This window comes from Patagioenas fasciata, chromosome 18 (genome assembly GCF_037038585.1).
Source record: "Patagioenas fasciata isolate bPatFas1 chromosome 18, bPatFas1.hap1, whole genome shotgun sequence".
Classification (NCBI taxonomy): Eukaryota; Metazoa; Chordata; class Aves; order Columbiformes; family Columbidae; genus Patagioenas; species Patagioenas fasciata.
Genome location: NC_092537.1, coordinates 4560378 through 4582428, shown reverse-complemented (window position 1 = coordinate 4582428; position 22051 = coordinate 4560378). Strand labels below are relative to the sequence as shown.

General features: G+C 46.9%; 1 protein-coding gene across 1 annotated transcript in view; it reads left to right on the top strand.

Annotated features, from left to right (window-relative positions):
* MYO15B (myosin XVB) overlaps window positions 1-22051 on the top strand; it is a 40864-nt gene that overhangs the window by 6372 nt on the left and 12441 nt on the right. Inside the window, exons 5-38 of the mRNA XM_071816707.1 lie at window positions 372-475; window positions 1111-1174; window positions 1688-1801; window positions 2834-2995; window positions 3342-3455; window positions 3897-3955; window positions 4042-4165; window positions 4964-5059; window positions 5625-5756; window positions 5942-6067; window positions 6564-6641; window positions 6963-7111; window positions 7234-7340; window positions 7425-7758; window positions 7892-8218; window positions 8389-8637; window positions 9080-9173; window positions 10851-10928; window positions 11771-11828; window positions 13021-13151; window positions 13253-13348; window positions 15118-15353; window positions 15438-15616; window positions 16233-16305; window positions 16845-17051; window positions 17159-17238; window positions 17417-17514; window positions 17698-17785; window positions 19189-19287; window positions 19458-19570; window positions 20157-20402; window positions 20886-20988; window positions 21310-21456; window positions 21752-21941. Of these exons, the coding sequence (XP_071672808.1) occupies window positions 372-475; window positions 1111-1174; window positions 1688-1801; window positions 2834-2995; window positions 3342-3455; window positions 3897-3955; window positions 4042-4165; window positions 4964-5059; window positions 5625-5756; window positions 5942-6067; window positions 6564-6641; window positions 6963-7111; window positions 7234-7340; window positions 7425-7758; window positions 7892-8218; window positions 8389-8637; window positions 9080-9173; window positions 10851-10928; window positions 11771-11828; window positions 13021-13151; window positions 13253-13348; window positions 15118-15353; window positions 15438-15616; window positions 16233-16305; window positions 16845-17051; window positions 17159-17238; window positions 17417-17514; window positions 17698-17785; window positions 19189-19287; window positions 19458-19570; window positions 20157-20402; window positions 20886-20988; window positions 21310-21456; window positions 21752-21941 (4655 nt within the window). The remainder of the gene's footprint in view (window positions 1-371; window positions 476-1110; window positions 1175-1687; window positions 1802-2833; window positions 2996-3341; window positions 3456-3896; window positions 3956-4041; window positions 4166-4963; window positions 5060-5624; window positions 5757-5941; window positions 6068-6563; window positions 6642-6962; window positions 7112-7233; window positions 7341-7424; window positions 7759-7891; window positions 8219-8388; window positions 8638-9079; window positions 9174-10850; window positions 10929-11770; window positions 11829-13020; window positions 13152-13252; window positions 13349-15117; window positions 15354-15437; window positions 15617-16232; window positions 16306-16844; window positions 17052-17158; window positions 17239-17416; window positions 17515-17697; window positions 17786-19188; window positions 19288-19457; window positions 19571-20156; window positions 20403-20885; window positions 20989-21309; window positions 21457-21751; window positions 21942-22051) is intronic.

Below are 22051 nucleotides of genomic sequence, written 5' to 3'. Positions count from 1 at the left end.
CCAGGACAGCTGCTGTATTTTGTTCTGTATTTTAGTATCTGGGAGCCTTCATGTTGTGTAGAGTGCTGTATGTGTTTGAACAGAGACATGATACCTGCCTTAGAGACCTTATAGCTGTGTCTGGGAGGTGAATCTTAACAAACACAGAGCAGAAGTGAAAGATCACAGCAGTGAAGGTAAAGAGCTTACAGAGCAACTTGCCAATGGCTGGAGGTGATGATACCCAGAAAAATTTGAAAAGAGACTCTTTAGCCAAGCAAGAGTGAAAATCCCATTTTTCTTGGATTTTCAAACTAACAGTTATTTAAGTTCCTTTTGTTTTTAAAAACAAAACCTGTAATTGCTACTGAAGTTTTCTCTCCGTCTTCAAGCCCTGCAATGTCCTACCCATACTGGAGAGTTTTGGGAATGCCAGAACTGTCCTCAATGACAACTCAAGCCGTTTTGGAAAGCTGCTCAATGTCCACCTGCAACAGTGAGTTAAAGGAGCATCTTGGATGTTGTCCTTCCAAGCTATCACGGGGTGCATCTGCCCAATTTGCATGGGACATATGACAGGCTTAAAGGCCTATAGATCCTTGAGTGCAGCTTAACTCCAGGGTGCTGGCCGAGTGGCCCACTATTGCTGTAGTGCTTGGATGTCCTGGTTTTGGTTGTGAATCACTTTGCACAAGTTGCAATTAAATTACAAAGCAAAAATGTGGCCCCTGTCCCCACAGGCTATTAGCATGACATGTGGAATGGGTGAGTAAGGTCAGACAGGGGAGTGGTAAAACAACAGCAATCGGATATGGTTGAAGGGAAGGGATGTGGTGTGTTCCCTGGATTATTTTCAGGATGTATCCTGTGAGAATCGTTCAATTCCAAGCACCCTTGTACTCTGGAGGCTGTTCAGAAGCCAAACTTGAATCTGTATGTTTCATAGCTGCTTCCTCTGTAACAGTCTGATACAAACCACCGGTGCTGGAAAGCTTCGAAGTTCAGACCAAGTTGGTCAGGTCATACATGTGTTTCTCAGCAACATCTCCCTCTGCTAAACCCTCTGAGAAATGGATCTGCAGAAAACCTGTCATTAGTTTCTGACAGGATCTGTTGTTGTCTTATGCTCAGTGGCATCGTGGTGGGAACATCCATTTCCCAGTACCTGCTGGAGAAGTCTCGCGTGGTGTTTCAGGTGAGGACCAATGAGCCCCTCCCTCCTAGAGGGGTCCCTCTCTCTTTTATCCATACTTAATCTTCAATTTACTGCTAAATAACAGCGATGGGAATGAGTATTAGAACTGCATCCGATTTCTTCTCCTAGCAAGATACATGTCCCCTCTGTGTGGCACAACATGATCGCTTATTTTATTTGAATAAAACAGGAAGTCACTGTCTCAAACAGGTTGAATTAGGCCACTTATTAGGGATTACTGGAAGTTAAATCTTTCCTCAACTAATTTTTCTTGATGTCTGGAGTGTGGAAAAGGTCAGATACTGGAGCGGTGTGAAAGGGACTGCTCTCGGATGGAATGCTCTTAAGGCTTTAGTGAGAAACCCTGGAAACTTTTCAAATTAAATAGTTTTTGAGTGGCTTCTAGCCTCACCTTGCTGACCTCAGAGTTTCATTGTCCCTGCTCATTGAGTGTATTCTATAGGGTTTTGGAACTGGATATGGGTCAGCTCTATGAACTGTGTCCCCTGTCAGGCCCACGGTGAGAGGAACTACCATGTGTTTTATGAGCTACTGGCTGGGCTCCCTGCAGAGCAGAAAGAGAAGATGTACCTGCAAGAAGCAGAGTCTTACTTCTACCTGAATCAGGTGAGTGAGGCGAGGATGCTCTGCAGCAGCCGATAGAGTGAAATGGACAAGATGTCACTTCTGCTTGGCACCTGATAACTTTGCATCCCTCACAGGACGATGCTAAAATCTGCTTTGCTCCTTTTCACACCTGACCTAAGAAGGAATACCTTTGTCTCTTATATGATCTCTTTCTTGCCTTGGAGCCCCTTCTGCTTTTAAAAAGAGTCATTGTGCAGGTCCATGGCTCCACCCTGTGGTGAAGAAAGTATTTTCTTGTTGCTTTTCCTTGCATTTGCCATTTATTGTGGGACTGAAAAGAGCAAGGGATATTTCTTTCTACCTCTGGCAAAACACTTGCTTCATTGACTGAGTCAGTGGGTGGAAATTTTAAACCACTGAAATGTACTGCTGATTACAATCTATTTAAATTGGTAAATTGTTTGCCAGACTTATGCAAGCCATCACCTTGGAGCACAGTTTCTTTTGTTCAAGAATGTTTTCCATACTCAAGCTGTTCACAGCAATTGCAAGATATCTTTCCTTTTTCAACTCTGTGGATCAGCTTTCCCAGGTGAGCAAACTCTTTACAGCAGCTGTGCTCATGTGAGGAATCCTTGATGAATGATTACTATCACCTTTCCTTCAGGCAAGGAATGGACAAGTACCATTAAACACTCAAGGATGAGGGGCAATTAAGGGCACATCCCTTAATGGAGTGATGCTTCTAGTTGGCAAAGGCTCTGCATTGAAAACTCTTTAAGGTGATTGTTAACAGGACGGTCTCAGCCTGCTGCAGAGCAGAAAAGGCCAAAAGATCAGATCATGTGTAAAGAAGTTAGCAGAGACTGACAAAAATACTCTCAAAAACTCCAGAGAGAAAACAGACTGGTCTGTCGTGAATGCTGAGCTCCCACTAGTCGTGTCTTTGGTCTTTATTTCAGATTTCTCCAGTCCTTAAAACAACTGCTTCTCTGAAGTTTGCCGCTGGTAGCTCAGCTCCAACCTGGGCCAAAAGCGGCTGACCACCATTATCTGTCCCTATTGTCCCAGGGCAGAGCATGTGACATCCCGGGGAAGGAGGACAGCCAGGACTTTCTGGTCTTGGTGCAAGCTCTGGAGGGAATCAGCCTCTCGGACGACCAGCTGACCTCCACCTGGGCTGTCCTGGCCGCCGTTCTGCAACTGGGGAACATCTGCTTTACCTGCTCTGAGGTACACTGACCCCTGCCGCCTGGGAATGGGCTGCCTGTGCTGAACGTTGCTGTCACCCCATGTGATGGGACCAGGGATGTTAGTCTTGATCAAAGATATCCTTGGAAGACTATTCTGTTATTTTGATATTAGGTTCTAGACTGACCTAGGCAAGGACAGAAGATGGTGGGCAACCAAAGGTCCTTAGAGCTTGGGTGGCTCTTTGAGGAGTCAAAATGAACGTAGATGCTGGTGTTTTGCTCAGGCTGTGACCAGTTCTGTGCAGCTGAGGTGCTGTCAAGAATATTAATACTAGCGGAACCTCGTATCTCATCCACAATTGAATCTATTGTTCTACATTATTTAGAAGGAGTCCTATGAACATGCGGCCATCGCCAGTGACACTGAGATTCAGATTGTGGCCAATCTGTTGTGTGTCTCCGCAGATCTCCTGCGCAGTGTTATCACTCACCGAGTCACTGTGAGTACCTTTTTGGCAATTTCTTGTTCATCCTGAAGCATGAAATGCCCTAGCACAGTGCTCTGTCAGCAGAAGGACCACCACCTCAGACAGCCTAAAACCTGGGGGGTAACAGCAGGAGTAAAATGGTGGCTGTGCTGGATCAGTAATGGAAATGGGCTGGACCTCTCTAGGCACCTCTGTAAAAATGGCAGAGCTCACATCTAGGAGGGCTCTTTTCTGACATGAGGTGGCCTCAGGCTTAACACTTTGGTCAGTTGACTCCCACCCTAAAATGTGGCAGCACAATTCTCTTTTACTTTTTGCTTTGATACCTGAGTAAATTATCAGACCAAATAGAAAAAAATCCATTTATTAACTGGGCTGATTTCCTTGTAGGTTAAAAAAAAAAAGTTTATTTGTGAGATAACAACAGTAAATTCTGGCTCTTTATGTATCCAGGTGACATCTTATGACCACATCTTCACCCCTCTGTCTGTAGAAGGAGCCATCAATGCCAGGTGATTCTGCTGTTGTTTGGGTTGGTGAGATGCACCCAAGGGTGCTGTCTTTGCAGTAACTGGTTTGACTCCTCTCTCCTGCTCAGGGACTCCATTGCCAAGACTCTGTATCACCTGCTCTTTGAGTGGCTGCTGCTGAGAATCAATGAGTGGTTGGCTCCCTGGGAATCAGACTGTGTCGTCGGCATTGTGGACATACATGGTTTTGAGGTTGTGTTTCCTATTTTCTGATACTGTCTGGACTGCAGGTGTGCATGCTGATTCTCCTCAGTCACCGCCAGAAATAAGAAATAGGAGGGTATCTGATGGGTGTTTCTTGTGCTTCAGCATATCCTGCTTCTCTGTTATTCCCAGCCTGAACAGGGATGAGTCCAGAATCCATTGAAGTTTCTGAAGAGATTCTCCCTGGTCCACTGGGCTTTGTATCAGTCCAGGGATAGTACAAGCTCAGATAATTTTGTAAGCAAAGGCTCTGCGAGGTGTTACTTTCTGAAACCGAGGTTAGGGTAGCATCTAGAGTCCTGGGTCAGGAATCGTTACCCTTGTGGTGGGTATACACCCATGTCTCTGCCGCCACCACATTCCTGGGGGCTTCCCAGACTTGCAGTAGGTAAAAACCAGGCAGAGAATGGGTTTAGTGTGATACATGTCCGTGAGTTTTATGCTTGGTATTCCTATTAAAGTCTGTGTGTTCTGATGAATGCTTAAAACAATGGAGCATATACAGGTGAGGATGTGCTTTCAAGAATAGATCTTTTCTTTGTGCTCCGTCACAGCTTGCCTTGCCTCTTACTATTCCGCCCAGCCAATAAACCAGGCAGAGAGCTTGCGAACCAGACACAAGATGACTTGAATTTCTTAGATTCATTTACACATACTGATTGCAACAAGCTGCCCGAACCAGCAGCTCAGATCAGCACCATCTGGTGCTGTGCATTATTCACAAGAAGACATAGCCTCCTGGGAGGGCTGTGAAATGGAACTGATGATGCCTTTTTGTATTTGCAGGATCTGGGTGTGAACAGCTTAGAGCAACTCTGCATCAACTTTGCCAATGAGCACCTCCAGCATTTTTTCAACCAGACTGTCATTGCCCAGGAAGAGGTAAATGGAGCCCATGCCAGCAGGTGAAAGGCAGCACATACAGAAGGAGCTGAGGAAGCCTCAGCTGGAGAGCATCTTTTAGTGGGGAAGCAAGAAACTGAATAGACCTGGGCCTCTTAAACAGTACCTGTGGAATCCTAGGCCAAAGACCTGACTATTTAACATCTTCTACTAATTCCGTAATAAATTAAGTGAAGGGGCTCCCTTTTACAGATTATATAGGTGAGTTCGTCAGCATCAAGGACCCCAAGCCTCAGCTGGTATTTTTAGAGCCTGTTTGGTAGGTTCATTGTAGCGGTTTATGTACCACTCAAGTCTGGGGGATAAAAGTGTATTTATTATTTTGCAGTTTACTTATCCCTCTGCTTAGCAGCCTTCCTCTCTTAAATCAGGAAAATCATTAGTGACTTTAGAAGAAGCTTCATAAGACAAAACCAGATAATTCTGGGCAAGTTCCTAACAGCAGTGAAGCACTAGTTTCCGAAGAAACCAAATTCCTCTGTTAACTCACTCCATTGTTCTTGTTTGCATGGCTGTATTTGCCTGGTCGGTCTTTAACATGCAGGAGGAATATAGCCAGGAGCAGTTAGCTTGGATTCCTGTTTCCAAGATGTACAGTGAGTCATGCCTGGATTTCATTGCTGCAAAACCCCACGGCATCTTGCGTATCCTGGACGACCAGACTTCACTGGCTCAGGTGAGAAGCTCTTATCCTCCTATGAAATCTCTTTCACAGGTTGTTTATGGTGAGGCAGTTAAACAGATTGAATGTGGACTGTGTTTGCACAAGTATTAGATGGTTTTACCTTCAGTTTAACAGCGGTTTTTCAGCCTACTGGTATGTTGCAGCAGCAGGAAAGATATTTGTCATCTCCTTTACAGGCCACTGACCACACTTTCCTCCAGAAGTGTCATTACCATCATGGAAATAGCCTTTGGTATGCCAAGCCCAAGCTGCCTTTGCCAGTCTTCACCGTGAAGCACTATGCAGGCCCTGTTACCTATCAGGTGAGCTGGCGGGGGGCTCTGAGCGGCTGGAGCAAGAGGGCAGCTTGGAAGCAAGCTGAGGATGTCCTTATGGACCAGCTCCGAGTGCGGTGATCAAATCCCGTCTTTGTAACTGCACATCACTCTAGAGCATCAGTTCATCAGAAACGAGGAGATTCTTATTAAGAGAGGTAACTAAGCTGCCTCTGGGCAGAAGTAGAATAGGTAATGGCCTCAGCCACACAATAGCCTACATTGCCTGCCTCAGAGCCCTGGAAATCCAGGAAAGCTGTTGCTGCTGAAATAAGTGAGGAGACAAAGCCTGCTGGGCAATGTGAAGGGGGAAAGGAGCAATCTCTCCTAAAAGCAGAAGTCATTGTCCCCTTCACTCTCTAGAGCTTTCCTCCTGTTCCACCTCTCCAGCTGTTTGCCCCAAGTCAGGGTGTGTGTAAGAGGGGTGCTCTCCTGTCTAGTTGGTGGTCTGAACAGTGCATTAAATCAGACTTTGCCTCTGCAGGTCCACAAGTTTCTTACTAAAAACCGTGACCAGCTGTGTCCAGAGGTGCTGGATATCTTCTCTCAGAGCCGCCTCAAGGTACTATAGTGGTTCAGGATGAAGATCGCTATTGCAGATACCTAACGAGCCGCTCATTGATTTCATATAGAAAGCAGAAAGTTCTTCATCAGGTGTCAAGGGAGCCTGGAGGAATCATGAGGACTTTCATTCTACTGAAGGACACTTGAGAACTGAGCAAGTCTTTTGCCTGCAAGTGATGCATTTTATATGTAAAACACACAGACTGTCTGAGGATGCAGCTGAGTTCGTGGCACTGCTAGGGGAGAGGGAGTTTCAGATAGAATAAATTTTACTTTCTATGTAGTCGAGTGAGATTCGGACATTTCTTTGTTTTTGCAGATGGTGTCTCACATTTTCCAGAAGGCTAAAGCTGCCTATGGTCAGCAAAGGGAGCTGAGGGCCAGAGGCAAAGGTGTGAAGTCTCAAACCTCCACACTGGTGTCCAAATTCCAGCAGTCACTGCAGGACCTTACCACCAAGCTGAGAAGGTGAGAGATGCTGTTCTGGTGCCACCCCTGCAATGGGCTGATTTCTGCACCCGGAATTGTGTGAGGTCTTCCCAGGTCAGCACAGAGGAGGATGATCAAAGTTTCTTTGTTCTGTTTTACAGGAGCCATGCCTTCTTCATTCGCTGCATCACCCCTAATCCCAAAAAGGTAGGGCAGCACCAGTCCCTTAGTTCCTTGCAGTCCAATCCTTTCCAGCAGCTCTCCTTTTGCAGCTAAGGTTTGGACTTCTTCGATAGCTTGAAACTTTTCTTCCCCTTTCTCTGTCTCTCACCCTTCCCCATGGCCACATGAGCTGTCCACATGCTGGAGGATAAGAAGCCAATGTCAGCTGGACACCAAAGGGTGGGTTGGGTTTTGTGTTCCATCACCCATAGACCGTGGGAAAGTTTAACCCAAGGATGGAACAATAGAAGGACACTCTTTCTAAATTCTCTGCCCTCTGTCTCCTTTCTTTTTTCTTTATTTATTGTTTCACATTTTTGTTCTGCCTTATATTCACAGCTGTCAAATATCTTTGATGTGGATTATGTCACTTGTCAGCTGCGGCATTCTGGGATACTGGAGGCCATCCACATTAGAAAGAAGGGATACCCAGTCCGCCTTCCATTCCAGAACTTCCTAGCCAGGTACAACAGTGTCCAAACTTGGGTTTCCCCAGCCATTTACAGCCTGGATGAACTTGTCAGCACATTGTGATTTGTTCTCTGAGCACTCCAGTTACAGCCCTGGCTTCTGTCATACCAGCATCTTGTCTTCCAGGTATGGCCTCCTGGCTGGGCGAGGGCACAGCTGCTTGGAGGAAAGAGAAGGCTGCGCAGCAGTGCTGTCTCGTGTGCTCGGGAGCCCCTCAGATCTCTATCAGATTGGAATAACGAAGGTGATACCTATAGAGAATCCCATCTTGATCGCACAGACCCAGCCATCTATTCACTGGCTGTTGGACAGAGAACAGCTCAGCTCTCTGCCCAAAAAGGGAGAACATTGTGTGGCTCCACCTCCCCTTTGCTTTGCGTCTTGTCTCAAGTATGAAGGAGAGATTTTTAGCATTTTGGTTAAAGAAACAGGAGACTCTGGCTCCAGGCTGTTGTAGTAGCATGGCCAACTCTACCCAGCGTTCCCTGATGGACATCCGGGTTTCTACCTGGTTTTCTGTCCTCCACAAATACATCCATCTGTCACCTGCACCTGCGCCTCCTGCCCTCCCCAGATAAGGGAGTGCAAGGAGCCTTGAAGGCTCCAAAGGGATAAACCAGCAGCTTTTGTTATCGATCCACTCTTAGAGAATCTGGCTGCTTTCCTTGTGGATCAGCTGCTGTTCTCTTTGCCCAGGTCTTTCTGAAGGAGAAGGCCAGGCAGCTTCTGGAGAGACGACGGAACCAGAGGCAGAGCTGGGCCATTGTAACTCTGCAAAGGAACTTCCGACGCCTCCTTCACCGCAGACGCCTCCGTGTCCTCCAGGAGAAAGTCATAATCATTCAGGCTCACTTCCGAGGTTACCAGGCAAGGTCAGGAGTCAAAGATCAGGCAAGGTACAGCCCTTTCTCCTGGTCCCAGACAGCAAGATGGGGATGTGCCTGACCAGGCCTCTCCTTGTGTGGGCTCCTGGACTGTTCTGCAGGGAGGTGTCCTGTTACTGGAATGGTGGAGGAGGGACTGACTTCCCAGTCTGGTTCCCAACGCTGAACAGAGGTTCCAGGAGAAATACAACTGCGGTCAAAACTATTACTATAACTCGCCTGTGCTAAGGCTGATATTGTGATAGCTAGAATAAAGGATGCAGGGAAAACATCTAAGAGAGGACCAGGCTTAACACATAAGACCAAATCCAGATTGGCTTATTGTGATAATGTCCTGTATGGCCCATACTCTCAAATAGAATCCACAGCCTGCCTAAATTTTGTTGAAGTTTCCCTCTTTAGCAGTTCTTCTCTTTTCACATCCCTCTAGGAAGCGTTACAGAAGGCTGAAGACGACTTTGGTGCAATTTAACACCATGATTTTGATCTCTAGATCTTTGATTCAAAGGCGAAAGCACTGCCAGGTAACACTCTTCTCAGGACAAGGTGAACTGCAGGAGCTATTTCTACCCCAGGCAGAACGAACTGGTGACTGGGTGAGGCCAGGGCATGGATGGCTTTAGCAAGTTTATTGGAAATGATCTTATGAGGCGTCTTTCACTTTCTGGCTGATATAAATGTAGTCAAAAGAAGGAAACACAGAAACTGGAGCCTTCTCTCCCTAGACAAAGTCCAGAATTGGTAAAGGTAGTATGAATGCAGCCAATTCGTATGTCTGTATATGTGAGCTTCTCTAAGCTGCCCCACACAAGACGTGAACTTATTCCATCTGTAGTCTCCAGAGCCACTGTTGTGCTCAAGCTGTAAAGAGTCATTCATCTTGCTGTTCTAGTTGTCCAGTTCAATGTATGGTGTTTTGTCGGATGGTGACTGAAATGCAAGGTTTTTTCAGTCCATGCTGATCTTTCCCTGAGCCTTTCCAGCTGCCTCAGGCTGCTAAAGTCTTGGCACTTCGGGAATCAACTTGGCCCATAATTGGGGTGAGAATGGGATGGCAGTGGTTTGAGAAGATGGAAAATTGTGTGAAGGAGAAAGCTGTGATTCTGTCGAATGGGTTGGATGTATTTTGCACAAGGTATTAAAAAGAAAACTGAAATGAGGAAATCAGACCACCCGTCCTTAGGGTAGCAACTAACATCCGTATCACAGTCAGCTTCACAGGGAGGGACCAGGACAGCTGCTGGCATGACCAGCAAAGGATAGGGTGGAGGGTTAAGGCTAGTGTTGTGGTTGGAAGGCTGCAGAGGCTCCTTCTGCCATGCCCAGAGCAGTGTGTGTTTCTGTTCCTTTTCCTGCCCCTTCCTACTTGGACAGCATCCAGCTTTTCTTTCTCCCAGGTAACCACAACAGCACAGCTCTTTTGAATCTGTTTCTGTTCCTCGGGTGTTTGCTTGCTGAGGTCTCTGTACATGCAGTAGCAACAATAAAGGTTGCAAAGTTCACCTGCTGCAAAGTTCCTCCTCCCACCCCACAGCCCTGCCCTTTGGACTTTAGCATGCCTACTGTCTTTCTCAGCCCAACCCTCATAACCTCCCATCTACTCACACCATTCTCCAATATAGACAAGCAGGAGAGAGAGAGGGGGAGGCAGAGATCCTCCTTTTCCATCTTGGAGTGGGAGTCAGGTGAGTTGTTGAGGCTGGGGAACAACAGAATGGATGGCAAAGGGCAGAACTGCAAGGGAGTTTCACTTTTGGTATCGCTGCAACCCCCTCTAAAGGGGTCCCTCTCCATGGACCAGTTTGTCCATCCGTGTTCAGGCAGTGTTACCGTATTCTTTGATGCTGGAGAAGGCAGGTGAATATTTCTGATAGCTGCTGTGTGTTTTTGTCCTGAGACACATCCAGTGCCAGGCAAGGGAGGAAAGGTGTGGCGGGGATGCTGGGCAAGTGGTGAAGGCTCTTGCTGTTGAATTGTATTGTGTGGGGCAGGTGGTGTTTCAGCAAAGCTCTAAGGGCTTTGCCTGGGTATCCCCTTCTCAATACATTGTGTTGAGTTCCAAGAAGGCTCTGCAGCTGTTCTGTTATTTTGTCTGCTGGAGCAGGACACCAGCTCCTGCCCCTCTGCAGAGTCTGCCCCCAGAAGCAGCTGGAAGTGGCATCACATACATCTGTTCTCACCCCACTTTCATCTCCTAACAGAAGGAATTAGAGGAAAGGAAACAAAGAAGAAGGTCTCTGGCCAGTGGTGGCACAGAGAACAGTGCCAGCCAAGGAATGGTAAGTTGTCAAATGGTGTGGGACAATCTGAGATAAAACAAGCATTGCTGAGAGTTTGTGGGGGGAGATGTCAGTGTGCTGATGAGTAGAGGTTTTGCTATTCAGATTTTAACAAAAAGCCCCAAAAGCTCAGGCTTTGTGCCTTTGCCTTGGTTTCATAGCGTCTTAATCTAAGCAGCCCTGTCTGAAATCCCATGACCTGATGTTATATGCAGACATTGATGCTGATATAGTGTGTTTCGTTGGTCCATTTACTTCCTGCTTTGCACAAATGCATCAGGCCAGGTGAAAAACTGACAAATCGAGGCTCATTGGCCAGATTCTCATCTGAATTACCCAGGTACAGATCTGACCTTCCTTAGGAACCGCCCAAATAGTGGTGTGTGTCAAAGATCTGAATCAGGTCTCTATTTATGCTGTAGGACTCTCGGATACTGAAAAATAAAAATGGCAGAAAGAAGGAGCAGGAGGAAATGGCCCTTACCCTTCAAATGAAATCTCTTCTGTGCAATATGCTGAACTTGTTAGTAATGGAAGATGAGTCAGAAAAAGTCAACTTCCCTGTCACTTCCCCTGTGACAGCTGATTTTTTAGGAATTACTCACCCTTCTATCCTTTGCTGACCCGTGCCATGTACCTGTGTTCATATGATACTTGCCTATTTGTGATGTTTCTGAACATTGCATAGGCAGAAATCACTGGTTTTGCTCAGATGCTCAGTCCTTCTTCTGGGCAGCTTTTCAAAGGCAGCTTTAGCCAGCCCCAGCAGAAAAGCTGAGGATTCGTGTGTTGTCTCAGTGCTGGTGCCCCAGCTGGTACTGATGTGCTCGCTCTCTCCACAGGACGTGGGGCTGCTGGAGATCCCCGCAGAGCTCGCTGCCCTCCTGCACTTCGCTGAAGGTGAGAAATCCTCCTCCTTCCCTCCTTTTCCCGCACTTACTTCACTGTTTATTTCCTTGTTTTCTGGCAGTTGAAATACGTGGTTGTTCTAACTACTGTCTGTCACTTCAGTTGGATTTGATTTATTATTATTGCAGTGTAAATACGATAAAGGCAAATGGTGTCATGTATATTGTTTCGCAGCATGACAGGGTGGAAATGCGACTTGGGCCAGTGGGCAGAAGACCAGGTTAAAATTCAGTATCTTTGTTACCTCTTCAGCTCTTCTTTTGAACTGTGCTATGTGGCAGCAAACTGTTTAATGAACCTGGGTCTCTTGCAGGGCTGGTTATCTGGGGTGTGAAAATTTAAAGCCATCTTTTTTCTACTCAAAAATCTTTAAGGAAACTGAAGGTGAAGAAGTCAAAGCCACGATTTTGGTACTTCAAATAAATATTTGGATTTTCATTAAAAACTACTTCAAAAGTAATTATTTTAAAATAGAAGCAGGTAAAACCAATGGAACAACTTAAGGATGTAACAAAATAACAATTAAAGGAAAATGTTTTTCTTAGGATGGAAAGGTTTTTGGTTTGTTTTCAAATCACTAAAATACCACTAACTGAAATAATTTCCCAAGTTGTTGACCTGATCTTGAGCATTAAGTTATTTGCAGTTTTGTTTCCTCTGTAACTCTTTGTACAACGTACAAATTTAAGTTGCAAATAGGTTGAGAGAGGATTTGCCTCTTCATGTCGGTATAACACCTAACAAACCGACAGCTGTATCTTTGGCCTTCTGTATAGTACAGTAAAAGTTACAATTAGGCAGAAGAGTTGTGAATTGGAGCAGACTGTGCTGAATTCCCAAATACCTCATATTTCCTGGCATTCCTGTCTATGGACCATCACCTGGTGTAGTGAGCAATGCCACCCAGGGGAGCTCAGGGGACAAACCACACTGAAAGTGCTGAAAATGAAAGGTGATGGGATACAGAGAGAAGGAGGAGAGCATCAGGGGACATACTGGTTTGGAGATAAAGAAATGCACAGAAGTTGTGCTGCATTGAGAAATCTCTTCATTTAGGAAGATGTTTGCTACAGGTGCTGCTCAGGCAAGGTTAGATGCACGTTAGCCATGTGTTACACTGCAAGTTGGGTGTATTCCAGCTACCTTTCCAACTGCTACAACGCAAGACTTCTTCCTCTTGCAGGTCAGCACCGAGCACAGGCCCACCAGATAACTGAGGCGTTGCCTCCAGAAGTCAAGGTCAAAGATGACCTTTCCCTCCCGCCCACCATCAACAGCTATCCTTTCTCCTCCTTCGTTAAGTCACACTTCCAGGTAGGATCTCTCTATATCTCTTAATTGCTCCCCCACTGGGGATACACACTAGTTCTAGTAACACCAGGAACAAGCTGTTTCTTTCTTTGTGTTTCTCTTAGAGGACAGATTTCCCTGCCCCTGGTCAGCCTCTGCAGCACCCCTTAACCCATCTGGATGCTGAAGACCGGGAGAGCGCGCTTGAGATCAACAAACTGGTAAGAAGCATCTTTCTTGACCGGGGCTTTGTTGAAGAACAAGTGGCCATGACACAATGTTTTGACACCTTTACCTAACAAGATGCTGCTGGTGGGTACTGTTCTTACATGGTGTGTTAGCAGAGCAGAATAAATATCTCCTTCTAGACACCAGAGCGGTCTGGCAGAGATCACATGCAACCCCGTGGGCTTTCTGTGTTCTTGGTGAGGCTTAAACCAGCCATAGACCAGTGGGATCCAAGTGAATTGCCTGAAGATGTAGCCTCAGAATTTTGCAGGGCATATAGGCATTAGACTGCTGAGCCTTACTTTCCCAATATTCTAAATTCAGTAGCAATGACAGCGTAAGGGAAATCTGTCTTCTCAAGCACTTTTTTTATGACTGACAGAGAAGAATAAGTTTAATTTAACTCAGATCTTTTCCATGATATGTCTTACAGAAAATACGTTGATTGTATCTCAGGCATAGGGTTATGTCGGTACGCAACAGGGAACAGGGAGCTGTTCTATAGCAGCTGGAATGAGGCAGGGACTTTGTCATCAGCAAAACTGCACCTCGGACCGCACCCTTAATCTGTCGTGTTTGTGTAAGGGGAATGGTGTTATTTATGTGAAACATGCATTTCTTCTTAAAAATAGTAATGTTGGCTCTCTGAAACTGAAATGAGACTTCAGAGACTTCTAAGTAAATCTAGTAATCCTTTTGAGAGTTACATGTAATTAAAATAGGCCCATTGGGAAAGGTAATACCTAAACCCAATCTCTTATTTTGTCCTAATGGTGCCAATTATAGAAGAGCATAAGCTTCAATAAAATCATGTGAATAGGTTTGTGTTTAAGTAGTCTATTATCGTTTTTCCTGAAGATCAAGATAATTTTTCACCATTGCTAATAAAAAATACAACTATTTCTTTGGCAAAGGATGTAATAAATAGGGATTTACTACCTAAGAATTCCATGAAAACTGAACAACCACCATCTCTTTTTTTTCTTGGTAAATCTCTGACGTGTTTACTACCATTAAACATTTAGAGTGTTGTACTCTGAGAAGAAATAGGTCATCACTTGTAAATGTTCTTTTCAAAGCTGTCCATGCAACATTTTAGAAAAATCTGAATCTAATGATGTATTCAAGTGTAGAGGCTGAAAGAAAATTATTCTGTACCTGAGGGTGAGAAATAGAAATTACAAAAGCATCTAAGATCTTGATATGCATAGCCAAGAAGCTGAATCATTGCTCAAGTGAGTTGGTTGAGATACCACATCTCATACTACTTGGTATAATATTAACTACACCAAAGTCTTTTCAACATTCAGTTGTCAGACAGTCTTCGCTCATGTTTGGCTCTGAGATTTTCACAAAGATCAGCTAAGCATAACTTTTTAATGTATTTTTACAGCTAAGCAACCTGTGGGCTTGGGCACAGCAACAACCAACCTATGGGAACTTGCTTGCGTATCTGAGCTCTGCCCAAAGGGCAAGTGTTTTGCTCAAGAACAAATTCTGAGTTAGAGGCATAACTAAGAAGAGACTGAAGTCATCCTGACTTTTAGTCAGGATCCAGTGTCTATGAACGCTGCCTCCCAGATTCCTTAGAACTTAGGTGGTGCACAAAACCCCAAAACAGATCCTGATCTCAGTGTTGGCTACTTTTCTTAGGCCCACAAACACTCTGGTGGCTACAACCCAGGTTGTCACCCTGCAACACAATTTAGGACAGAGGGTTACAGCTAGAGCTCTCTTTTGTTTTTTCTTTGGATGCTTCTAGATTTTACGGTTCATTGGTGACAAGAATCTCCGTGGCTGGCAGGAGATACTTCTGGGCAATTACATTGCCGGGAGAGGTTTGAATAACGCTGCTCTGCGCAATGAAATCTTCAGTCAAGTGGTTGCCCAGACCTGGAAGAACCCAGACATAGAGCACAGCCAGCGCGCTTGGGTCCTGATGGCAACTTTGCTGAGCTGCTTTGCCCCTTCACCAGCACTGGAGAAGCCATTGCTGAAGTAAGGAGGAGAAAAGACCTACCTACACTTTCATTAAGGTTAAGGGAGGTGAGCAGTGTGTTAAGGGCAGTTGTCTTTTCCTAGATTCGTGTCAGATCATGGCCTGGAGGGCTACAACGCTGTTTGCCAGCGCAAGATCTTGACAGCAGCACAGCACACAGAAGTAGATGCTACGTTGTCTCGGGTCTACCCTCCAACTCAGCTGGAGTGGACTGCAAACCAGAGGAGAGGGAGGATGGTGCTGGACGTTCATACCTTTAACGGTAACTCGTGCTTCTGCCCTTCTGCTATCTTCTGGTCCATGAGAATTTTCCAGTACGGAAGTCAGCATTCAGAAAATACTCCCCTCATCTTAGTAAAGAGGGATTGGAATGCTGATTACTTCTGGCTGGTACAACCATGGGGGACACAAGCATCTGAATCTACATGCAAAATTCCCAAAGTCTGGGTCTGATGAGACCGGCCGCTCAGGTTGAGGGATGAGATTCATCTGGGTTTGGGCCCATATCAATGGACTTTGTCTTTCTTCCTTCTCAAATATTGACTTATGCTGCCTCTTGAGAGCTCAGAAGCTCTGACATGAACGCAGGACACTCCATCTCTGGCTCCTTGGTGACTGGATTGCTGGTCCAAGCAAACCAGGACACTGTGAGGATTTTCAGCTCTCGGGTTGGAAACACCAACCTGTGCCTTCAAACCCTTATTTTGAATGTGAATGTGTTCATGTGGAGCCCTCCATGTGCTCCCAGTCCTCCTGTGCCCCCTGCTCAGGAATGTGTAGGACTTTCCAGCTGGACTCTGCCTTGTCCTACAGAGCTTAGGCGTTGCTTTGCGTCCTGCCAGGGAGGCTGTGTGTGCTGACTTTCTTTTCTGTGCTAGAGGAGAAGTTCTCAGCTGAGGTGGAGTCCTGGATGACCGGGGAGCAGTATGCAGGCTGGATCCTGAGTGCAAGGTACTGCCAGAGGATGGGAGAAGATCTGGGGGTGTGAAAGAGGGTGGTTCTAAGGTTCAGACTGGTTGGGGCTGCAGGCTGGAATTTATATGGTCAGATATGGAATTGCTGCTCATTACCCACTCTGGCTTGTGCTCTCTCCTTCACCCACCTGATCTAATGGAAGGTATTTCTTCCCATGGCAGGGGGTTTGGAACTAGATGATCTTTAAAATCCCTTCCAACCTAAACCATTATATGATACTATGATTCTACAACTCCACCAGTGTGCATAAACTGGGCTGCTTTAGGAATAGGGGAATCACTGGTGTGATCTGTCAGAGCAGCTTCAGAGAAAAGATTCATCAAAGAAGACCAAATCTTGAGTGATTCTATTTTTTTCTTGACCCTGGACACCTAAATGTTGATTCAAACCCTAAATCTTAAGGACTAAGGCAGGCACAGACAAGAGAAGAGGAAACAGAATGCAGCGTATTCCTTTCTCTCCCTTTCCTCTGCCTGCCTGGACACGTTTTCTCTCCTTCCTTTCCCTGTTACCAGTGGCTGTGATAAGAAGTCCCGAGGATGGTCTATCTCCATATTTACTGGAAATACATGGCAAGACCTGCTGGGCTGTGACTTTGTGCTGGACCTCATTGGAGAGATGGAGGAATTCAGCAACCTCAGCAGCCCCTCTCAGTCCTCAGCTGAGTACCCCATCACTCCTGTAACAGACAGAAGCTTCCTCCAGGGCTCCGACCTGGATTCGTGAGTCACCTCATCCTCCTGCCCCACCACGTGTGGCCCTGTCGCCCAGTGGCTTGTCTTTCTCTCAGCGCTCTGTGCTGCCCTCATCTCATTTTCTTCTTCAACAGGATCCCTCCTGCTCCAGGCATCCAGGCCCCTACCCTCCCACCGCCGAGCCTGCCTCCAGAATTCGGCAGTCGCTATCCAGGTGAGCTCCTGCCCGGGACTGTGGATGGCTCTGGGAAGGGCTAGAGGGGCCCCAGCCAGGGAATTGGAGCAGAAGGGGAAACAGGTGATTCTTCTTGGATGTAGAGCAAGGGCTCCGCTCCAGAACATGGCTGTCTAATGGGGACTTGCATTGTCATCAGACTTCTCTCTGCTCTTAGATACAAGATTCAGAGCTGACTTGAGGACCCCTGTAGGCTTGGATCACTATGTGGATGATCTTTTCAGCCCTGTGCTGCATCAAAGCTCAAGAGCATCAGTAGGTTTCTTTTGATGTTCCCTTCTTCTTTCTCTCTGCAGCTCTCCTGTCCCTGTGCATCCCTCCAACCTGTCTCTGCCTATTCACTCTGCCTCTTCTCAGCTCAGATATGCCTTTGAATGGCTCTCCCCCTGTGAAGTCTATCTCTTTGAGCTCAGATAACACTGGTTTTTCTTGATGCAGGATATGGAGAGCAGGGAGAATCTGACTGGACGCATGAAAGGAGGTGGGAAGATTGGACCCACACGGAGAGGAATGTTTCCTTCCACAGGTCTGTAAGGGGATGGGGACAGCTGGCAACACCTGTGGGGCTACATAAGGTTCAGTGAGCACAAGTCAGGGAGTCCCTTAAATACTAATAATTGCATGGGCTCAACTGATTAATGAAGAGCATTGGTCTTTAGCGTACGTCATCAGAAATTGCACTCCTCACTCCCAGGTGCTGGGAGACATGCTTTGGGGACGGTGCTAGGTGAGGGTACCACCTTTATTCTGCTTTTAATTTGTCTCTTGAGTTGGTCTCAGGGTCAAGGCAGCAGGTAGCTTCCTTCTGACCCAGGCCACCTCTTCCCTGGGCCAATACTTGTGGGTCCTGTATTCGCCTTCTATTCACCTTGTGCTTTCACAAAATAGTTGCTGCCTTTCTCAGGAGAGGATTTTAATCTTTCTTATTGCTTCCTTACAGACTTTCCCATCATCTCTAGCTATTCCTTGGGTTAGTAAGTCTGAACCCTGCAGAGGTTCTGGTTTGTGTGTTTGGTTTCTTTACTTTTCCTCATTTCTGTGGAGCTAAGACTCAGGAATTTTCAGTGGGGTGGAGTCAAACACCATCATATTAATGGCACTGAGAAATCCGTGTGTGTGGGAACACACCCAGCTGTTTCAGAAAGGTGGGGAATGTCCTGTTCAGATCATTACTGAGACTGGAAGTATTTTTGGCTATTGTGGAGGCTCTGGGGCATGACAAACCCTGTCGCAGATCGCTGGCCTGAGGCCAGTTTGTCACTTATGTGGCTACTTGTGTCAGAGTGGGATGTGAAGGTCTCTCCATGGCATCCCTGGTCCATTCTCACTGACGATGACTCCATGATTCAGTAGACGTGTGCTGTGTGCTGACTCACTCCCAGCTCAGACTGATCTCCGTGCCCCTTGCTCTGATGGCTTTGCCCTCGGCAGGATTTCTGTTTTGTGGCCTCATGTGGCACTTGACTACTGGGAGCAGAAAAATTCCTTTCTCCACACAGTTCCTTCGCATGATACACAATGCCACTCATGATAGGGCTCATTCATTCACCCTTGCTACCTGCTGCAAAGAGACCAATATGGATGTGGCAGTCCCAGAGATCTTTCCCCAAACCTCAAGAGGAGCCCTTTTTTGTAACCATACATAGGCAGGAGTTATTTATATGCTTAGTCATGAAGGATGGTGGCGTCCTAAGCTACGCTGCAGAAGCAGGGTCTAGATCCTGTTATTGTAAACTCTTGCAGGCCACACATTTCTGTCTGCTTTCCATTTTTCACCTGAGTTTTGCAGTGTCCTGCTATGTGTGAAGAAATAAATGGTTGGTGCATGTGGAGAGAACCAGCCTATGTGTTGAGTTCTGTGGGGATTCATCAGGGCTGTCTGATCTGGGATTCCCCAAAAGCACCATGCATGTGGTCTTTTGCCTCTAGGCTTCTCTGGAATGACTCAAGCGCCAATTTACCAGCCCATGCCTTCCATGATGGGGATGCCTATGATGCCAGCAGCTGGCGGGGTTGCACCTATGCCAGGTAATAACACAGTGTTTCAGTAACTATACAGGGGATAGGAGGGTGGGTGTTGTAATGGAGCCTGTGCATTTGAACATCAGGCGAGGTGCACAGTGAGCGCTCAGCGCTGATGCTCAGGCACCATGGGGAACCATTGCCTGTAAGTGTCTGCAGACGTGTGTCTTCCACAGCCATGGTTATGCCGCAGCCTATGGTTCCGCCGCAGCCTATGGTTCCAGCTGTAGATGCCAGTCAGTTGGCAGCACAACAGCAAGCCTTTATCAACCAGCAAGCCATGCTCATGGTGAGTGGAAGGGATTGGCTGGGGGGGGCCCAGGAACTGGGGAAAAACAACGCACTGGTGTATGTGCTGTGAAGAGGTCAGCCATGCTGCCCTCCTGCCTTAGGCCTGCTCTGTAACACACTGTGCTTATGTGCTGGAGATTAGTTATGTAAAGCTGGGATTATTTAAGACTACAGAAGAGGGAACCCCCTTTTTTTACCATTTGTGTACATGGGAACACCATAGGTGAATGAGTAGAAGCGACAAGAGCAGGCCCCAAGAAGCCTCAGCTGTAATTCCCATGTGGTTTTAAGGTGGGATTTGCTACAGATCTGGAGTGTTCTGGATTCTGTACAAGGCCTTGTGAGTGCATGGAGGTCCCAGCTCTCTCACTGGTAGCTGAGTCTTTTGGGTGTTGTTAGAAACTCTGCATACTTGGCCAGGTGGGAGCAGACTCACGGACATGCCTTGTCCCGTAACACTGGAAAATCTGCAATTGACTGTATCGGTGTTCGGTGATTACCAGTGGAAGAATGGGACAGCCTGAGTGGTATCTGGTGTTCTTGTGTAGCCTAGAGCTCATGGACATTGCAATTCTTTCCTCCAGGCCCAGCAGATGACCCTTCAAGCCATGAGCATTTCCCAGCAACAGCAGCAGCAACAACAGCTGTGGCAACCACCTCTCACGAGCTCAAAGCCACGAGTCTCAAGTCCACCACGAGCCCAAGCCCCAGCTCCAGCCTCAGCCCCAGTCCCAGCCACTTTTCCCAAACCCAAGAAGCCTCCCAGCACCCAGAATGCTGCACCACCACCACCAAAGGCTCCAGAACCACCGGCTAAGGCAGAAGAATCGGTATGAGAAACAAACAGTGGTGGTGAATTTGATTTGAATTTCATTATTTGTGTTTGCTCTGCTTCCCTTCCAGTGTGGCAGTGGTTTGGCAGACAGCAGAGAGCTATGCTTACCTACGATACTGAGGCCTTTCAAACTCTTCTTTCTGAGTCTTTAAGACACAGGATTAAACCTTGGTGGCATTAGCTCTGTGAAGGTTTGGCTGCAGTGTTGGCCAGTTAATTCCCAGCTGATCTGATTTTTGCCACAGGAAAATTCATCACTCTTGAGTTCTTTTTCTTCCAGCAAGCTGTCTTTGGCCTCTAACATACTTTCTCTGGACTTGGTTGATGGTTCCTTGGGTCAGAGACTGATGTCTTGGGACAATTCCAGATGGGGACAAGTTCTAGATCAGAACTTGGCGAGGGAAGATCACCTCTAAACTTCAGTGCACTGTGGTATCTGCTGGCCAGCGCTAACTAGCACGTTGTGAATTGCTTGCAGTTTTATGACTACACAGAAGATGAGTACGAGTACTCCAACAGTGAAGATGATGACTATCCTCGGGAAACTTTCCAGCAGAAGAGAGAATATTTTCAAAAGATGGGTGAGCATCTACCACTCTCTGCAGCCTCCCTGGCACAATGAGGTGTTCTTGTCTCCATGTCTGGAACCTCGCTAATACCTGCAGGAGCTGCTGCTGTTGTGTGGAGCAGGAGTTTTGGGAGCCCACTCAGCTGGCTACAATTCAAATTGTGAGGGGTTGTGTTGCCAGTTTTCTACAAATCTTTGGGTTTGTGGCCGCCACACCCTCCTTTGCTTCCGTAAAGCATAGGCTTCTGCTGACTGATGATAAGATGGGAACCACACCATTAGTGCTAGGTTTTGGCTGTGGGTTTAACTAGCTCAAGTTCCCCTTTCTATGCAGGAGAGCAAGAGATCCGAGTAAAGAAAGTCAGGCCTCCTTTCAAGATCTGGACGCCTCCAGCAAATCCTGAGCCAAAGCAGGAGGAGAAAGAGGAAGAGGAGCAGGAGAAGAGGGAAGAAGAGAAGCCCAGCCCTAAAACAGAAGCAGGTAAGATGCTGTGCAGTGAAGCCCCAAGCAGGCTGACAAACAGGAGCTTCCCAGGAGCATCAGGCCAGGCTATAGCCAGAGAAGAAAGGGCCTGGCTCTTGTGGGAATCTGCATCTTGACAGGAGAGGAGAAGAGAGAGAAAGGCCTAAGCTTTGAGAAGTGGGATCCCAAAGCAACACAGGGGAAGGCCATGGCCAGTCAGCCTAGGCGTGAAAGAGATGGAGCTTCAAATGAGATAAAGCAATTTCTCCTGTGTCTTTGCTGGTCTGTTGGTTAAAGCTGTCGTCCCCAACAGCTCCTGCTGCCCCTTTGCCACCTCCTGAGCCAAAGCCAAAAAAGCAGACGCCAAAAGCGAAGAAGGAGCCACCTGTAGTGAAGCCTTCAGGCCCTGAGTCGCGACCTGCACCCAGCCGGGAGATCCGCAACATCATCAAAATGTACCAGAGCAGGCCAGCCCCCGAGCCCCAGCCTATCGAGCCCGTCAGGTGAGAGTGCGATCCACCCCGGTGGGCAGGAAGGAGTTGAGTGGCACTATAGCCCAGAACTGCCACATGGCTCCATTGTGGCCACAGCCCCTCTGCAGCCCCTGTTAACT